The 19,270-nt window shown below is 41.7% G+C and overlaps 2 protein-coding genes across 3 annotated transcripts in view; both read right to left on the bottom strand.

Annotated features, from left to right (window-relative positions):
- LOC143334586 (Na(+)/H(+) exchange regulatory cofactor NHE-RF2) overlaps positions 1–3,303 on the bottom strand; it is a 34,327-nt gene extending 31,024 nt beyond the window's left edge. Inside the window, exons 1-2 of the mRNA XM_076753440.1 lie at positions 2,544–3,303; positions 859–1,152 (exon numbers count right to left, since the gene is read on the bottom strand). Coding sequence (XP_076609555.1) covers positions 859–1,152; positions 2,544–2,750 — 501 coding nt within the window. The 5' untranslated portion in view covers positions 2,751–3,303. The remainder of the gene's footprint in view (positions 1–858; positions 1,153–2,543) is intronic.
- Positions 3,304–12,589: 9,286 nt separating this feature from the next.
- LOC143333451 (somatostatin receptor type 5-like) lies at positions 12,590–18,311 on the bottom strand. 2 transcript variants are annotated; one of them, XM_076751491.1, is made up of 4 exons: positions 18,024–18,311; positions 15,463–16,183; positions 14,956–15,360; positions 12,590–14,558 (listed from the first exon to the last, which is right to left on the bottom strand). In XM_076751491.1, the coding sequence occupies exons 2-4, from the start codon at positions 16,144–16,146 to the stop codon at positions 14,475–14,477; spliced, it is 1,173 nt and encodes a 390-aa protein (XP_076607606.1). In that variant the 5' UTR covers positions 16,147–16,183; positions 18,024–18,311; the 3' UTR covers positions 12,590–14,474. The 2 variants fall into 2 exon arrangements, with proteins under 2 accessions (XP_076607606.1, XP_076607605.1); XM_076751490.1 differs by having other exon boundaries at positions 12,590–14,561.
- Positions 18,312–19,270: the final 959 nt, after the last annotated feature.

Raw genomic sequence — 19,270 nt, forward strand, 5'->3', positions numbered from 1 at the left:
TTGACTTAAACACAAAAAATCTGCCTACCAGCACCTCTAATATATTATATTTTATTGTTTAATCTGTACAAAAAACAAAGTACAAAAATGACATGTTGTGGTTTTACAGGACTCCAGGAAGCGATTATATTCACCAAGAAATATTCCCACAAATAACCATCTATTGATCCACAACTTGTCTTTTTAACAGTTTGATAAGCTAACCGGCTGCAGGCGAAAGCTTCATATTCGCTTTGCAAACATGAGAGTAGTGTTTATCTTGTCATCTAAGTCTCTAAGCAAGAAAGCTAAAAGCGTATTGTCCAAAATGTGTTTAAGTATTCCATTAAGTCATTTTGCAAGTAGAAAAAAGGGAACATTTGCTGACTTCCTTTGTCTTGTTGGATGTTAAACAGAACGTCTTGAGGTTTTGTACCGTTGATTGGACAAAACAAGCTTGTTTTTGTTTTGCTTTTACTATTTTCAGACCCTTTATAGACCAAATGTTTTATCAATTAATCCAGAATAACCAACACTTATCCATAGTGAAATAATTGTGGGTTGCATAATTGTATTTTGAGGTCCGCGTCCATGAGCCAGCAGGCTGGGACCCAGTGGACTAAATGATGAGACATTTGCAAAACAGGAGAACCTCACATCTTAATGGATCAATACCCCTTATAGATCCATCTATAGATCCCCCCTTAGAAATCACGTTGCATGAAGGCCAAATGTTGAACCAACAAAAGCATTTGCAGAGAACCACGAGAGTGCAGAGTCATCACAGTGAGCAGAAAACAAAGATGATGATCACGATGGTGACAATGTTGATGCCATTACTCTTAATCCTACATGACCTGCCGTGGTGGAGGGCCTTACCTTCTTTGTAGCCTTTGATGGTGACCTCCTGGTGGGCTTCTGCACCTGGCTGCTCAGCGTCACCGGCTGCTTGGACACCGAGCCGTTCTCCCGCTTCTTGCTGGGGGAGGATGGGACCGATGAGGGTGGAGGGGAGGGGGAAGCCGGGGGAGTGGAGGAAGAAGGAGGCCCGGCCAAGAGGACGGCCATCTCCTCTGTGGCTGTGAGGCGTAGGCTGCGCAGACTTTCATGCGTCTCATGGTCCACCACGAGCAGCCTGGTCTCATTGTCCTTGGCTTTGATCCGCTGTACCACCTGAGGGATGGGAGAGGATGGTATGACACGTGATTGTAATTTACTGGTGATGGAACATAAGTGTCACAGCACAACAAATTAACTCCACAATATGGCTGCAGAGAACCACTACAGACTGCATCTAGAATAGAATAGTCCAGTCATATAATATTTGGTCACTCTTGAAGCATCCAGCCAGTGCTAGAACTTTATTCCAAAGCATTTAACACATTCACACTTTTCTTAGACAAACTGACCAAAATACAAGTTTTCGAATGTGTTTTAAATGTGCTTTGTGTATCTATAGATGAATCCTGTTAAAAGAAATTTTGTGACAAACAATAAAGGTATCTTATCTGTCAGACTGTATGAACTGTAGGATGGCCATTTAAGTCAAACATTTGATGGTTACAGCCTCTCAAATGTGGAAGTTAGTGGCTTCTTCTTGCCTTGAAATGATAGCAAATGAACTTTTGGTTCTGCTGTTGGGCAAAACAAGACATCTGATGAAATGATTGGTGCTAGTAAACTGTAATCATTAATTTACAACACGTATTTTGTAGAAACATGTTTCAACAGATGTGCTTTCTAACAATAAGGCAAGCATCATTATCTGACAACACAAGCCACTGAGCAGGAATATGATGCCTGCATCCTTTGTGTTGCTCAAAATTAAAAGCACCAGGGCAGCAGAATTAGTCTGAGAGTTTCAAACACAAATAATCAACAGGTTTGTTTTTTTTTTGGTCTCTGCTGCAACAAGGTTACAGAGAAACCCAATACACAAACAGTTCGTTTGTGCTCATGTTCCTCTGTGTCTGTAAGGTGAAGAAAATGATTGTCTGAGCCTGCTGTCCCTATCTCACCACGAGCCAACACACAAGACCACATGAAACAGATGTGGAGACACTTTGTCAATGCTGTAATGTACAGTGACTGATTTCTATTTAGATAATGAGGCATCTGCAAGACTTAAACATTCACCAGTGACTGGCTGATTTTCACCATGAGAGCAGAGAATGTCTGGAACAATATGCAGACCGACAGTCCTCCCAGCCTGCAGTCAGTTAAACCTTCCTCCCAAACAAAGGGACAGTGCAGGTTAGTCACATGGACGGGACTGAAAAGTTCAACAGTGGCAAAGACAGATTTTTAATAAAAGTGACACTTGGTTTCATGTGGGCAAAATATCAGGGCTAAAAAGTTGCCAGTGTTTCACACTAATAACTCGCACACTGTTGTCCTCATCACGCCAGGAGGAGGGTGATGTGGGTGCCTGGCTGCCCTGATGGCTGCTGTAACTGTCCCATGTTACGTTGTGTCAGGATGCACGCACCGGCAAGAGTGACCTGTTGATACACGCTCCTCCTGTAACACAAGGTTATATCAAATATGAATGCACATTCACTTGCCTGGTGGTGTGTCTCTTTCTCCACGTTAGCACCATTCACTGCAACCACACGGTCCCCGGCGCGCAACCCCGCCGCCTCTGCTGGGGAGCCGGGCTCCACTTTGCGGATAAATTGTCCGCTCTTCCCTTTCTCGCCATGCAAGTGAAAACCATACCCGTTCTCCCCTTTTAACATGAGACAAAGCCGTGGTTTCCGCTCGCTGGTCATTTCCCACTGTCGTTAGAAACCTCCTGCAGTGTTCAGTTTAAGTATGATAATTAAAATGCGAAGAAGAGAGTTTAGGAGAGCGGGCGCACGGCTAAACTTCCACGGAGCAAAAACACATCAGCCCGATACGCACGCTGTCCCCCATACTTGAACGCACAAAAGCACAGCGTAAACAGCTCCAAATGCACTTCAAACGAGGAAATCCCACTATAAAAAATAAAAGAAAAAAAGAGGCAGCCAACAGAAAGTTTTAAGAAAGCGATGCGATCAGTCCTCCAGATCGTGTTCTGCGTCAAGCGCACTGCTGGCGACTCCAAAACTGATCCGTCGCAGCACGCACAGACTTCAGAGCCTCCACCAGAGCATAATTGAAGAAACTGCAGACGTGTTAAAGTCGACAAGATCCCCGGAGCTCACCTCTCCCTGGACATTTATCCATAACAACTAGTCGGAGAATATACATGCACAAACTGTAGTTTGCGGAGCGATGGAGCTTTGTGCGCAATAGCACCACCTCCCTCCATTCCGGCTACCTGATTGTGTCTGCGAAGAAACTGAAATATTCAGGGCAGAGACAGCGGATTCAAAATGACACAACACTGCCTCTGGGTGGAAGAAAACTGTAAACAATCTGATGAGGGCGATGCCAAAATATATCAATGTAATAAAGTATACACTTTACACTATGAAGTGGCCTATAAAAGAAATGATTTTTGAACCATTAACCATGAGACGTCTGCCTGTGGATTTCCTGGCAGGACTTGTGCAATGTCCTTGAATAAATCAAAATTAATTGAAAATATTAATTGAATCTGTACTTATGGTTGATTAGTCCTGCTTTACAGCAAAGAAATCACATGCACCCAGTGCTTAACCCTAAAAAACACAGAAGGGACATAACACAAGAATAGAACATTAATATAAAATAAAAGAGTAAAACCCACTTGATAATAATAGTAAAAATAAGATGACATCTGAAATGAAAATAGAAAATTAAATACATCGATAATTGGTTGAATATTTTGATTACCACCAATGATATCAACACAATTAGCCATTTAATGAATGCAGTGTTGTAGTTCCTCAACGTGGCTGCTAGATGGCGGTGAACGCTCATGATTCTATGTACCCTCAGCACACACAGTATTATTTTGAAAAGGTTTGACTTCTGATTAAACCGTTCAAAATAAAACGCTCTAATATTGGACAAATAATGATGATGAATGATAACAATCTATAACAACATTCATTCAAGTCCAGTTGTCACTCTCAGTAAAGATTTTAGAGTTAAAGTCAGTATGATGATTAAAGAATGATGAATGTGGTCAATGTTTGCATCAGACCACTTCAGTTTGGCCACTTTTCTTGATTTTGAATGTATTGTTTGTTGGCCATTGTTTCTACCTTGATGCTGCGATGATGTGGGAATATATAATCTATAACCTGCATTTATTCATGGGTAATCATTAAACACTGATCGATCATGTTTATTATCACTGTAATGACATATCATATGTATATAATATATATATTATCATAACTTTTTGTAACTTTAAGTACTGCAAAGCATAGTGGTGACAGAAAGAGAGATAGTGTGTGTGTGTGCCTTCAAATACACTCGTGTGTGGAAACTCAGTGATACAGGAATGTGTCTGATGTCCAGTCCCATGAAGAAACCAGTCACTGAGGAAGGTAGTCACCATTAAATTTCCGAGAGCAGTGAGAGCACCAATGAGATCCTTCATCGTTGATGGCCTATAAACTCAATACACATCCAGTTCGATCCAACCAGAGCTCACAGCTTTACTGCAATGAAAAACAAACAGCCAATCTCAGTTTATCACCACTGGGCTATCTTCCTGTCCACAGCGATGGCTCCATTGGTTCGGAGTATCATTTCCTCTATCAGCTCCTCCAGGGAACACACAAGCAAATCAGTGTTTGTCTCCTCTGGAGTAGTGGCTCTCTCACTATCCCCCTCCCTGTGCACCCACTTGCTAAAAGATGGTCTAATCTTGATGAATGTTTAATGCTTTAATGCATCAGGTTCCAGTCAATCAGGCCAGGAAGGACCATCCTTTTCAAAGGGGGGCTTTAATGAATTCAATTTCAGTTACAGTGTTTTACTGTTGTTCGTGTTCATGCTGGGAGGTTTACCGTATTTATAGATTGGCGTGAGCGTGTCCTGAGCAACAAACAGATCTGTCTTGATTTTTGTTGCTGAAAGTATGAAGTTGATATTTCGTTGTCACACTGCATGACCAGCAGTGGAGGTGCAAAGATTAGTTTTTAAAGCTCCTCATGATATTAAATCTGCGTGGGGACTCAGAACCCGAAAACCTCAAATCAGAAACTTTGAGGTTCAGAGTAAGACACAGAGAGAGACAGTAAGACAGATGTTGTTGTTTTTCTCCACAGATGTGCTGCTCTGCCCTCCTCCCTCCATGTTCCACATTCTTTTCTTGAATTGCATGAAAACATTTTCCTACCAAACAATGTTTTCTTGCCAAGTTTTCGATCTACCAAAATTCGGACAGATGTTTTCTACCACTGCGAGGATTTCTTCTGTAACGCTAATTGCCATTTTCATAGCTGACAGCCACTCATTAAAAACATGTAAAAGATATTTATGGACCACAAGATTTATATCAATTACAAGGCTTCCAGAAATAATATGACACACACACACACACACACACACACACACACACACACACACACACACACACACACACACACACACACGTCTGCACATTGATGAAAAGATTAAACGTCAATTACAGCAAGCATCACATTAATCATGTGTGTTGAGCCTTGATTATGTTCAGCTCTCAATTTCCTGTTGCACTCTATGTAAGCCTGTATCTGTTTCTCCGTCTGCACTCAAAAAGGAAGGGCGGAGTGCTACAGAGTCATCATCCTCTCCTACAGAGTCTAGATACACATTCTCCTGCTGTCTTTTCCCTTCCCTTCTCCCTCTTCGTCACTGCTTCTTCTCTAATTGGTCTGTGGTGGGGTGGGGGGGAGATGACGGGGAAGGTTGCGTGGGGAGCTGGGGTTCAATGATTGACAGCTCCTGGACGTGAAAAGGGGAATTAGTGAAGCGAATGCCTGCAAATGTTAGGAAACAGATGGGGAGCTGTGGTGATACTGTGGCTGTTTTCTCTGATCGGTAATGGATGGGTCTGTCAGTCGTCTGTCAGCACAGGCTCGGTATTTGGCTCATTTGTCTTGTGTTTATATTAAAGAAGACAGTGGCTGCCATCAGGAGAGAATCCCTGGGGCAACGTCCAAGTTTAGTCTTTGTCACAGCTTCACCTAAATGGCTCCATAAGTCAACAAACACACAGGACACACACAGAGCCCACAACAGACATACGACACAACACGTCTGCTTGATGTAGATGTTCGCCCATATAGACTTAAGTTACAGTTTATTTATTCAGCCAGAATAATGTGTGCGTTTTCATGGATATAAACAACTTCTAAAACATTACCTGTGACTGAGACTCAGGAAGTAGTGCGTCCCAATTCATCCAACAACCCCTGACATCTGTAGAGGCTGCGATCGCTCCATGTATCACATCCTGGCAGCTCTCACACCACCTGTGTTTAGTCTGGAAAATGTTGTTTTTGTCAGTTTGTCAAATTGTGTGATGTATCATCCACAAAAAATGGTTTCTAAGCTTTTGGTCTATCTGTCTTATTTGATAAAAGTGTGGAAAAAGCACAAAAATGCACTCTGTCACATGGTTTTGACCAGGTTTAATTGCTACTGACACACTGATGCACTCCCTACTGTGCCTCTCCTCCCACTGCGATGGATTCAGTTTTACAGAGAGTAACCAAAATATCAAATGGGCGTAACTGAGAAAGAAACCTGTGCGAGGAAAAGGCCACTTTGTCTCCTCTGAGCTCCAGCATGCATGATGCTATGGTGTGGACTGATGCGACCAAATACAGAGAATGACATTTTATCACCAACACCATCGTCACTGGATTTACTCTAGTAGTCCAAAATGTTTGGTTTTAGTATGTTATGACATAGTGAGTGGCAGCATGCATTTATCTTGGGTTTGGTCTTTTGGAGCAACTACCTGTTATACATTATTGAAATAGACAGAGGCAGAGAGAGGAGACACTGTGGGGTGGAGAAGGGCACAGCTCTCAGTTTTAATTAGCCACACAGGGCTGCCCACTCCCCGATTCTCTGCCTTGTGATCCCCTCAATGCTCCTCGCTCCCCTACGTGACGACATTTGCTGCTGAAACACCGCAAGAGGAAGTGTCCTAGACTGTCATTTGAACTTTGAAAAGTATTCAGAGTTTCAGCTTCAGGTTTGGCTTTGTCTATTGTATTGCCTATATTTTAGTATCCTCTATACGTTCACAGTAATCACTTTGTGTCTCTTGTGAATTTGTCTGTTGGCGAGCTAACGTGCTCATGTTAAACAGGCATGAAGCTTACTATGTTAATGAATAGTTTGGTGCATTAACAAGCTGACATTTGCTAATTAGCACTAAACACAAAGCACAGTTGAGCCTGACAGGAAAGCAGGAGTGCGCTCATAAACCAAAATAATGGACCAAGTTATCATATTTCCTCCTGAGGGGAACATGAACGTCGGCACCACATTTCCAGGTAATCCATTGGCAGTTGCTAAGACATTCCACTACAAAGTAAAACTGTTAAACTCATGGTGGCACCAGAGGAAAAGTCAGCAGATCACCAGAGTCATAGGATTCATCCTTTGCCATCCCTAACCAAGGCTTAAAAAGTGTATTGCTGCAGAATTAGGAAGTGTGACATTCTCACATTATACAGTCATTTAATGCAATGCAATATCCACAATACTGGTTAATGCAGTTTTTAGCAGCCCAAAATTTAGGCACTACTTCTTTGCCCTCCCCATATTCTCTTCAGTTTGCAACATCCCCTTTCATGTCAGCTGTGTCTCCCTTAATCCTCATTAAAACAACAGAAATCGTGCTGTTGATAGTCTTACCTTTTATGAAGCACACTTTGCCTGATGCCTATTGATACTTCTAGTGTTTTAGGGAACACGGGCGCAAGCGCGCGCGTGCGCACACACACACACACACACACACACACACACGCTTTATTTTATTATTCTATTTGTCCTTGATCAGTTAATTATTTGTTCTTGATCAGTTAATTTATTCTTGGAAGGAGCTGAAGCATCTACACCAACCTCAAAGCTGTGTGCTGCCAATATTAAAAATGTTAAAAAGCTTCACAGTAATTAACCTTGATTCAGCTTTTGTCTACTCAGTATACGCATTTCTCCAAGCGTCAGGGTGTGTGAGGAAGAGGGGTGAATATCGCCACAGGCTCGGGGAGGAGAAACGGCATAAACGGTTTATCAGCGCGACATTAGTAAATGTTTAATGAAAATGATGCGTTTCACCTTTGTTGATGTACGATTACAGACTGTAAAACATCAGTTAATTGGTTTTTAGTCTGAAATATTTCTTATCAAGTGACAATGACAACAGGTAATGATTTTTTCATTTCCACAAATGTCTGAAGGGTTCTTAGGTGCTTTGCTGCAGCATCAGCTCAATTTCCACTTTTGATCTGAAGACTCTCTGCACTTTGAGAGCACAACATGAGTGTTTGCATCGCTGTACACCTGGACCATACTGAACTTTACATTGAACATCAATCTGTCCACTGCTCCATTTCTGGTTCCACTTGATCCAGACAACAGCTGTTCCCTGTGGTATTAACCCTGCCTCACCATGGCTGTCATGGCATTACTTTGAGCCACACTGTACTTCCACAGGAATGTCTATTACGTTCATGAGAAGAGCAGTGAAAATGTGAACATCTGAGAAATAGAGCTTTAAATCAGGTATCAGTAAAAAACTTGGTAACTTGTATAGTACTTTATTGTACTCTACATCGACTGTAGCTACTGTAGTAGGTAAGAAAACAAGACTGTGGGGAACTGGGGAGTAGAAATTGGCTAATTTAGATGAAAGGAAAAATAAATGAATATAATTAAGTATTTCTGTAAATGCAGGGTACCTACAGGATACAGTGCACTGAGGTTTGGTTTAACAACACAACATTCTGAGGAAACAAGAAAGTCATTACGCCAGAACACATTTCAGAGTTACAATATGAACCTCAGATGGAGAGACTACTGAAGAGCATTTTGGATACATGATGGCAGGACAGTTATACAGCAGTGCAGTTTCTGGAAGGAGGCTCAGAAATAAGGCTTACAAATCATGGAATAATGAGGGACTAGCATACTTAAAATGATTTTACAGGTTAAATCCGAACCTGTTAAATGGTTAGACAGGGTGATTCCTCTGCAATCACATCTCACCTGCACCTGCTCCCTGTGCCAATCAGCCACCACAGCTGCAGCCAATCCATAATCACCAGCCACAGGATAAAAATCCAGATCTCCTCATCAGTCTGTGCCAGAGTGTTGTACTCACTGGTGTGGTGACACGTCTGGGCCATGCAGCTCTCCTTGTGTTTGTTCATGCTCCAGTTTGTTTGCCTTGCCTGTCTTTTGAGTTACTCAGTCTGTCCTCCTGCTCCTTACCGGATCAACATCTCATCTTTGTACACATCAAATCCAGCTTTTACATTTCACCTGGTGCTTTTTGGATGTCAGCCACTTACTGTCTCTTTCACCTCAACCAAAATAACTGCTCAAATTCCTTTCTTCACTGTCACAACACAGACTGACATATAGTTTATTTAGAGAAGCACAATATTCACCTTCCTCCTCCCCTCAGTGTGTCAACAGACACATCTTGTGTGTCCATGAAAAGGTGGTGCCAGTTTCCCATTTGCAGCAGTAAAACATTAATGATACGTGTCCCATTCTCAACATGAACTTCCCCTTAAAATTAATCAGACTGATTTCCTAGAAGTGATACTGAGCCCAGAGCTCGAGCGTGGCCCTGCATGAACATGAATGCCTTTTAAAAGCTGCCCAAAATAATTCAACTAGCATTCATGAATGTGATATATCTAAAGTGAGGCGACTTCATGAGGCACTGAGAATGACTGATATCCCCGTGCTGCCTTTATTTTTCAATCCCTCTTTGACTGCTAGGTTTGTTTTTTACTGCTTGCACTCTGTGAGGATTAGTTTCACAGTGACGACAGATTAAAAAGATGTACAAGTTCCTTACCGAAGCAGCATCGACTATCAGAACTTCCAGTACTGTCTTTTTCATGAGAATAAACCTCATTAGCACTGCATCAGTAATCATTTTTACCAGTTTGAGTGTGTGTGTTTGTGCGGGCACAGGTCAGACTTTCAACGATGCAAAAAGAAAAAACAAATGCAAAGCTGCTGATAGGGAAGAATGTGATGGGAACCAGATGTGGTTTGAGCAGCAATTAAGTCACAAGATTCAATTTGCTTTGTGATAGCGAGGCTTTCAGCCCATAATGCCACCATCCCAGTTTTCCCTCTCCACTCCAAAAAGCTAATTATTGATATATTATGAGTTAAAATGAACTGCAGCACATGCAATGGGAGGAAGTTTAAGAAGTGAGTTTTACACATGCAGAGGATGCATATTCTTTGGTGCTGACCCTGCTGCAGTGGTAAATATGTCTGTGATTCATCAGCCCTGAAAAGACTGACTTAATGGTTGCATGTCATGAAAACTGCAAAAACGGGGCCGCTTCAACAAAAGACGGGGGGGAACTGGACAATGCAGTATGTCAGACTCTCATACTGACTGTGACACAGTTAACACTTTTACAGGCTGCACTGAACAATGGGCAAACAAAATATAGTGTTAATTGTTAACCTCCATTAAAGAGCAGCGCTCAGCAGCTTCCCTGAGCTTTTTCTATGGGATCACCAGGGACAGGGGCAATTTGTCTCTGCATCTCTAAATGAATGAAAACGTTGCCTGTGTACTGACTAAAATGCTAATTTACTAACTGTTGGTTATTAAATCTGGGCAGCAGATATCCCCCATGTCGACAGCTCCAGTACCAGTACCAGGACCACCAGCTAATGGGGATGCTAGCGTGTTTTTGAACAGATACTTACATTTTCTCACCTAAATAGAGGTGAGAGCAACACAACTTTAGTTCACTTTCTCTTTGCTTTAGAGAGTTTTATTATTTTAACTGCCTTCTTCTAAAATACAAATAGACATGCTGGCAAGGTTACCAAGAACAGCCTAGCGGCGGCTTCCGCTGTTTCTGTTGGTCACCTTGCTCTGCAGGTTGTAGCGGCCTATTGAGAGTCTCCATTAGAGCCACACTGCAAATGTGGTCAGAAATAAGTGGTGTTACTCGCTCTTTTGGGATTATTTGAGATGAAATATGCCCACTGTGTTGTTTCTAAAGCACAGTGCTTCAGACCTTGTAAAGCCAAAGTCGAAAACTGCCCTGAGCATTAGCAAACATACAGTATACAGTTCATGGGACTTATTGCAGATTAGTGCTGCAGAGGGATTATTTATTTTATTACAAACTAATGGAAAGGACAAATCAATGTCACTTCTGGCCAAATATAAAAACACCTCTGAGATCTGTTGGTTAATTTGATCAATTTCTTAGTAAGACACAATGGAAGTCGATGAGGAAGATGTAGAAGAGGGTGTATGTGTGTGTGTGCATGAACTGCGTTATTTTCATTCAGTAACAAAACATTAATGCGTATTTTCCTTTCCTTAGAAAACTGTTTGCCTTTCTTAGCCATTTTTTTTCTCAGATTGGGGTACTCTTTTTTCTGGTTGATAATAATACTGGCTCTCTCACTTGAGTTGAGTTTGATGGAACAGCATGACTGTAAACACCAAGGTAATACCATGAAGCTGCAGAAGGCGGATTGTGTGTATCTGCCCTGAGACCCTGCCACAACAGGTTGTCAGTCAACAGACATGCAATAAGGGCCAAGGATGACAGTATATAGAGAAATGTGGAAAGACACAAAGAAGAGTTTAAAGAGAAGCGGAAAAGAGAGAAAATAGCAGTGAAAGAGGAAAATGTTTCAGTGGGAGAAGATGATAATTTCACTCAAGACACATGTGACACAGAAGTGATGATAAGTTTAATTTCATAGACTGTATTAGTGTGTTGCACTGAATGAATGCTGAATCGAAGCCTGTCAATGAAATATGGAGTGATTTAGTATGATTCCATGTGAGGATAACAACAGAGGAGTCTGTGGTCTCACCAACTTGTACCAATTATACCCCACCTGGGAAGAAAATTGAATGATATCTCAAAAATGACCTTGTGTGTGTCTACTGAATTTTGAATTCCCAGCCAGTTTAAAGTTTTGCACCTCCTTATGTGTGTTGTGTGCAGCTCATTTCTTTTATTTAAATCCATTATTGTCGGATTAAAGAATTATGTTGTTGCTTTTTTTTTTTTTTTTTTTAATTATAAGCTTATTACCTTTCCTTCACACATTGAAAGAGGTATTGTTTGCTGTTATCCTTCCTCCTCTCCGCGCCTGCTGATAGAGTGAACCCTTCCTCACTCACAGCCAGTATGGAGATACTGACTGCAAAGATTCCATTCATTACACTCGTTCAGCATTCATATGGCATTGTACCAAGATAGTTTTGAAAAAATCCAAATCAAAACAATTTGCACTCCACACTATGACATTAAGACATGGTTGCATTTATTAAAGTAACAGTGAAAGGGTGTCAACATCAATAATCTGGGAAACAAACAAACAAAACCCCACCACCATGAACAGCAGATAAAAAGTCAGTTTGCAGGGAAACTTTGAACGGCCTCCCTTCATTTTGCTGGCAGTTTTTCAGATTTTTATGAAAATGTTTATTTTTGTGGCAAGCCATTGTTCCAAACCTGTTCCAATGACTGGCCCAGAGGAAAACAAAATACTTCTTCTTGTTCCCTCTGCGCTTGCAATAAAACTACTTTAGCTTCATTTACAAAAATAAAAAAAAGAAGCTGGGATATGTGGAGAGACATTAACACTCAAACGTAAAGCTGCCACTGTTCTCTTTTGACTGGAAATAATGATAAAGTGCTTCAGTCTGAAACATAAACCTGCTGTAATATCGCTAAATCACAGCGACTAAACATCAACTGCCTGTTAATGGGATAGAGGTACACATAACAGCTTTGTTTCATGCAGGCACATATCAGGAGCCCTAAATTGTACTGTGTAAGGTTAAGGTTGGTGAACATGCAAAGCAGAATTTACATTTTTTAATATTCATGATGACTTCACTATCAGAACAACTACTCTCTGTTATGTGTGGGCACGTCATAGAACTAAACACTCCACATTTAAAATGACCCATCATTTTAAAATTCACAGTGCTTCAAACACGAATAAAACCACTGCCTCCTGTAAGGTGTCCATGTGTCCACAGGTCCATCTTACTGGGCAGTTCTTCAAAGAAGCTCAAACTCACTATCAACATTGCTAACAGCTCAAGTTAGAACTACGGAGACTATGCTACGGTGTTGTCCAGCAACTTCTAAATAATGTCGGCATCAGATGTCAAAGCTCAGAGTCCAACAGCTAAATGTCGAGTCACAATGTGACAAAGTTACGCTACGGAGATTCAGAAAAAGATATGCTCCTTTTACGTCACCATATCCACTCCAGCATGTGAGAGAGAAGAGACAAATCCACTACAGGACAAGACCTGGCTGTGCTATTCCAAGGCATTTTTCACAGCTTTGTAACATTGAAGTCAAAATGTCACAAAAAGCCCAACAAAGCCAAAAGAAGGACAACTGTTTTGACGTGACCATCAGATATATTTCAACCAGCTTCACAGTAACCAACAGAGCAGTGCTCACTAGTTACAGCAACACTAAATACTGTAAATTTTCAAATTAAGAACATTGATTGAGTTTCTAATAATAGGTGAGGTTATAGATGATGTGAATATAAGCCTGGTGTCTAATAAAGGCCTGGTGAAAAAGTCATTGAGCATGCTGAAATTACCTGTACTATAGTGGCTTACAAAGTAAATTCAGCAAAATGTGTTTTTCCACAGCATTAATTCCAGTTTCTCTTCTTAAAGGAACAGTTTGGCTTTTGGGGAAATAGACACATTTGTTTTCTACCTATGTGATGTGTGTGATAACTTTATTTATTTATTTCTTTACAATAATACTGTTCCCACTCGCTGATTAATTCCAGTCATTTGGCGTGAAGCTAGCTTGAACTGTCAACTCAACCTCTCCTGCACAACTATCTTGTGCTGTGAAATATACATTAGACTGAATTTATCAAGATGACAGGTAAACATAGAGGAAGTGTTGGGGTTGCAATAGCAAAAGGCATCAACAGCAAATGAAACAAAAGCAGTTCAGAAAACAAGGTGTTGTGCTAAAATATGATGAAGTAAAAAACAGAAACCAGTATGAGCCTATTTGGAAAATGAAAGTGTAAGTAAAGTTATTTGAGAATTTACAGCACTTTAAATAAAAGGACTATTTTGTATTATACTGAGATCTTACATAATTACATAAACTAATGCTTTGTACAGCGCAGCCAATTCAGTTACAGTACAAAGACATAAAGAACAAACCAAAACGCACGGCTCTGTGATGAATGCTGTATATAGTCCTCTCTCACTACTTTGCTCCTCTGGTGCTCGTCACAAATGTCAGTCAGTCAGAGAGGAAGGATCAGCAAGACAGATGGGAAATACCAATGAATAGAGGGTCCAGGAGTAACAGTCCCATGTTGTGGGTCAGCTTGGAAACTCAAAGTGATGGCTGGCCATTCACCACTGATTTTGAAGCTAAAGGCTCATTGTCAGGTTCCCCAATAACATCCACTTGGACTGGCTGCTGAAACAAGACAAGACACAGAGATTAAGGATACAATCAGGACAGAATGAGAAACAGTATCACAGATGAGCTTAACAACAGAAAACTTTGTTGCTATAATTGAGGTTTATAACCTGGGGCTCAGTTCTTTTCTGTCCGTTATATAAAGTGGGATTCATCTCTGGAGGTCACATTTTCACACAGAATGAAGGAAGACATTAGGGAGACAAAACACGGAGCACAGTGGGAGCTGCTGATGGCACTTGTGCACATTTGGTTTGGCTATGGTCCAAAAGTATACATACAATTATGAAACATACATACATTCATTTAAAGCAGAATAAACCTCTGTCTCCCTCTGTCTTCATCCCTATTATTACTTACAGGGAACACATGAGTACTGTTTGTGCCATACCTGATTGCTCTGCCTTTGTCCGTTCTGTGTGTGATTTCTCTGTGTGAAAATAGGATTGGCGTTTTCCTTGGGTGCGTTCTGTCTACCTCCCATCTGGTTTGTAGCACCAACACCATTTGGTTTGTGGAAGCAGAGCACCTTCTGGAAGCTCTGCTTGAAGTTGTCAGAGAGGAAGGCATAGAGCACTGGGTTGGCACAGGAGTTGACGTAGGTGAGGATCACCAGGAAGAAGTAGACAGTGGTTTTGTTCTCAGGGATGATATGAATCAGGTTGACGATGTTGGTGGTGAAGAAGGGCAGCCAGCAAAGGACAAACACCAACACGATGATCACCACCATGCGCGTCACCTTACGTTCTGACTTACGCCGCTTAGTCAGGCCTGCACGCACACCTGCTGACCTCACCTGAAAGTGAGATGGTTGATTGGAAAGGTTTTGTGAGATTATGAGAACAGAAAATGAAAAATAATATTAATAAAAGCAGAGGCCAGTTTTATGCCTTATTACCTTAATGACAATGAGCAGGTAGCACAGGCAAATTACAACCAGAGGACCGAAGAAGCTCAGGATAGATGTGTAGAGGATGAAGACAATGGACCACAATTCATGAGGCTCAGGCCATGTTATGTTGCAGGTGTTGAACTCCTCCTGTACATGTGAGTAGATTGTGACCGGCAGCACAATCAGAAAGGACACAACCCACACCATGGTATTAAAAACCTTGGCCACCTGTGGCTTCCGCCATTTGGCACTGCGAATGGGATGAACCACAGCCAGGTAGCGATCAATGCTCATCACCGTCAGGCAAAAGGTGGAGGCGAACTGGCTCATGGCATCGGCAGTCATGCACACCTTGCAGAAGAAATCCCCATATGGCCAGTAGGAAAGCACACTATTAGTGCCCAGGAAGGGAATTCCCAGGATGTAGAGTTCATCCGCCAAGGCTAAATTAAGGATGTACATGTTGGTTACTGTTTTCATCTTGGCGTAGCGAACCACCACATAGATGGCCAGCGTATTACCCAGAATGCCCACAATGAAGACAACGGTGTAGACGACTGCGGTGACCACATCGAAAGGCATTGGTACAGCCACATCTGAAATGTTGCCCGAGGTGGGGTCGCTGGGGTAGGACTGGGAGGAAGGCATGCTGTTGTTCTCAGATAGTGACGTCCAATTGTAGCCATCCATGTTGAAGGAGGAAGTGCTGGATTACAGTAGGAAATAACTAAATGGAGAAAAGACAGAGACAAATTTCTGATTATTTTATGGGATACTTAACAACAATCCATGTTAATAATACAATTATGTTATTTCTACCTTTTGAAATGTGCTCACTACCAACAACGCATTACTCTCAGGGCAAGATGCCCATATTTACCCAGAGCGAAGAGAAACTTTCCACTGAATTGTCTGGGCATGTGGCCAACATGCCATTTTGCTTAATGGAAAGTTGCACTTTAGCTGAAGATGACATTTGTTAAGAAGGTTCCAATACTGTCACTGCCATTGGATTCAATGTCTGTGATGGCGGAACAAAGACAGAAAAAAAAACAAAAAAAAAAACCTGCAGCCAAGTGGCAAGTAGCCCACACCCTTAAGAGCAGTGATAAATGATGTTAACATTAACACTGCTGAAGTGGGTTTTTGGGCCAAATACATACAGTAAAATGTATTGTTTTGCAAAATAGTTCCCTGGTGTTGTGAAATCCGTCCAGTGGGCAAATGTGTATTAATACTGTGGTTTAATGATAAACTGTAGCAATACATTTCATCATAAAAAATGTTGATGATATGCAACTGAAAATTCAATCACAACAGGCTCATTGAGGTGGGTGGTGTACACATGAGGATGACCTTATTGACTGACAGTAGGGATGTTTGCTGCAACTTTGCAATTTTTAGCTAAGTCTGAAAAATTGCTCATCAGTTGTCATCTTTGCATAAATTGTCTCCTGATCCTGCATCCTTTGGCGTCCTTTTCCCTCAAATCTTTGCATTGCATTCAAACAGTCACTTTTCCTTTGATATTGTTCAACAGAACAGAACAGGCAGCAATCAGTGCACTTGCTTTGTTATTGATGTGCAGCTAAAGTGTTTCAAGAATGTTGATATTTATTTTAATGAGGACATTTTCATCGAGAAAAAAAAATCAATAAAGGCATCATGTTTTGTATGGGATCTAGAGGCTGTGAATTCCTCCCTAATAGACATAATTATAGTCTGCAATAAGAGTATTGACACCCTAATAATGGATTCATGCTGCCATGGTGAGAGTGGCCAGTGGCTACCTACTGTGTATGTCCTTACCTGGTGCTGTGGGTGACCTAAATATAATAATAATCTTATAACTGTCAGCTGTCAGACGTTGTGACCCCAGGCTGTGAAAATGTGTTGCGCAAATAAATGGTCTGACGTGCATATTCACTGAACCGCGCTTCAAAACACGGGAGTGACGCGCAGCCCGCAGCATGTTGTTGAGTACACAAACACCTGAAGCCCATGTCCCCTTCAGGCTGCTTGGGGCTTGACATTTTTTGTCCAGCAAACTATAATAGCTGTGGCCCACAGTCACGAGACTCCCTGGAAGCGTTCACACGCATGGCTCATTACATCTCAGTTTAATGAATAGGACATCAAGGCTCATAACACTTTTTTCCAAAATCACATAAAATGAGCTTCACGTCCACATTCACACGAGAATGAATGACTAAAAGAAACCTGTGCTGATAGTTTTATGAAACAGCTCCAAACTTATTCATGCTCTTGTTTTTAATTAATTGATTGATTAATTATTGAAGGATTTTATGCTTTTTATCAGTATATTTCGCTCCTTTTGTCTCCTGTTTTTAATACCTGTGCTTTCCTTTTGAAGCACTTTGAGGTGCATTTCATGATATATAAGAAGCTATATACATAAAACGTATTATTAGTATAAAACAAGATATCGCAAAATATGTACATTCTTATCTTTCTCAAAAAATGCAAGAATTGAAATTCATTTTCTTCTCATAAACACACTGTTTTCTTGTAAATGCCGTCGCATTAGTAGATGGGATTCAGCCTACCTGTGCGCTCCTGTGCGCTTTATCCTCTCCGCTATCCGGTGGCGTGATGCGCGTCCCCCGCGGTACTCATGCGGTTTTGGAAACGTGCACTTTCTCTAAGGTCAGCTCTCTCGCTCTTTCCCCCCGTCGCTTGAAAGAGACATTTGACTCTTCATCTTGATGCATTTTCTTGATGTTGGCACGCTCAGATTTCCATGGTCAGAGGCGCAGATTCGACACTGTGCTTAATCTTGCTGGACTTTTCGTTCCGGAGGAAATCCTGTGCACTGAGGAGGTGCGCTGATGAGAAGTCACTCATAGGGTCATGTAGCACCTCCACGCATTGCCAGTATTTATGTGGAAAACGCCACCCCGCCTTTTGGATGCGAAAGTCCCACCCATGGGTGGTTGTAATGACTTCACAGCTTAGACCAGTTTTTAGTGTAAGAGCTCCCGTTGTAGCCCTCTTATCCTGAGCAGCACAGCTTTTTATAGCTATTTCAGTCAATCATGAAGTGATACTGACTTCAGAGACAGAGAGAGAGAGGAATGGAGTAATGCCCCCAAAGAGCCTAGGGAACAGATCACCTTGGTGGTGGCCTGGGGGCACCTGAGATGGAGGGAGAGAAATTAGGCTGAAATGGAAAAACAGTGGAGGGAATGAGGTTTTGCATTGGGGGAAGCATTTGATGGTAATTGTCTTGGAAAGCTGCCTACTTTTAAACCATTAACTTTGTGTTGTTGTCATCCAGGTCAGTGCAGTGTTAACAATGGGCTGCCACACAAACTAAAGAAATGCCTCACTCATATCTGTTTCTGGCCAGTCTATAGGGAACAGGTACAGGTGTGTGTGTGTGTGTGTGCGTGCAATCCACGCGCCACCATGCAAGTGTGTGCGTATGTTTACAGTATCCTGCTCCATTCTTGCATTTTCCATCAGTCTGCAGCATCAAAGGAGGTTAAGAAAGGCCAGTGGGAAGTTGGTGACGTCTTATTCTTCATAGGCTCTGTTTGACCGGTTCTAAGCAGACTAGGGAAGATTTAAGAGACTTATGAGTTTGTAAGCAAGCACTGTCACACAGCCGTGTGTAAAGGCTTGCCCTGAAGGGACGGTGGTGTGAGGTGGCACTCAGATTGCCAGGATAATGAGATGGCTCATTTACACTGTGCTTTCTCCATTGTGGGCAGAACCAGCTCTCATTTTCAAGGTTACAATGGCACAAAAACCACAAATTAGTGGAATGTTCCTTTAAGCACATCTAGCCACA

The sequence above is a fragment of the Chaetodon auriga genome, chromosome 16 (assembly GCF_051107435.1).
Source record: "Chaetodon auriga isolate fChaAug3 chromosome 16, fChaAug3.hap1, whole genome shotgun sequence".
Classification (NCBI taxonomy): Eukaryota; Metazoa; Chordata; class Actinopteri; order Chaetodontiformes; family Chaetodontidae; genus Chaetodon; species Chaetodon auriga.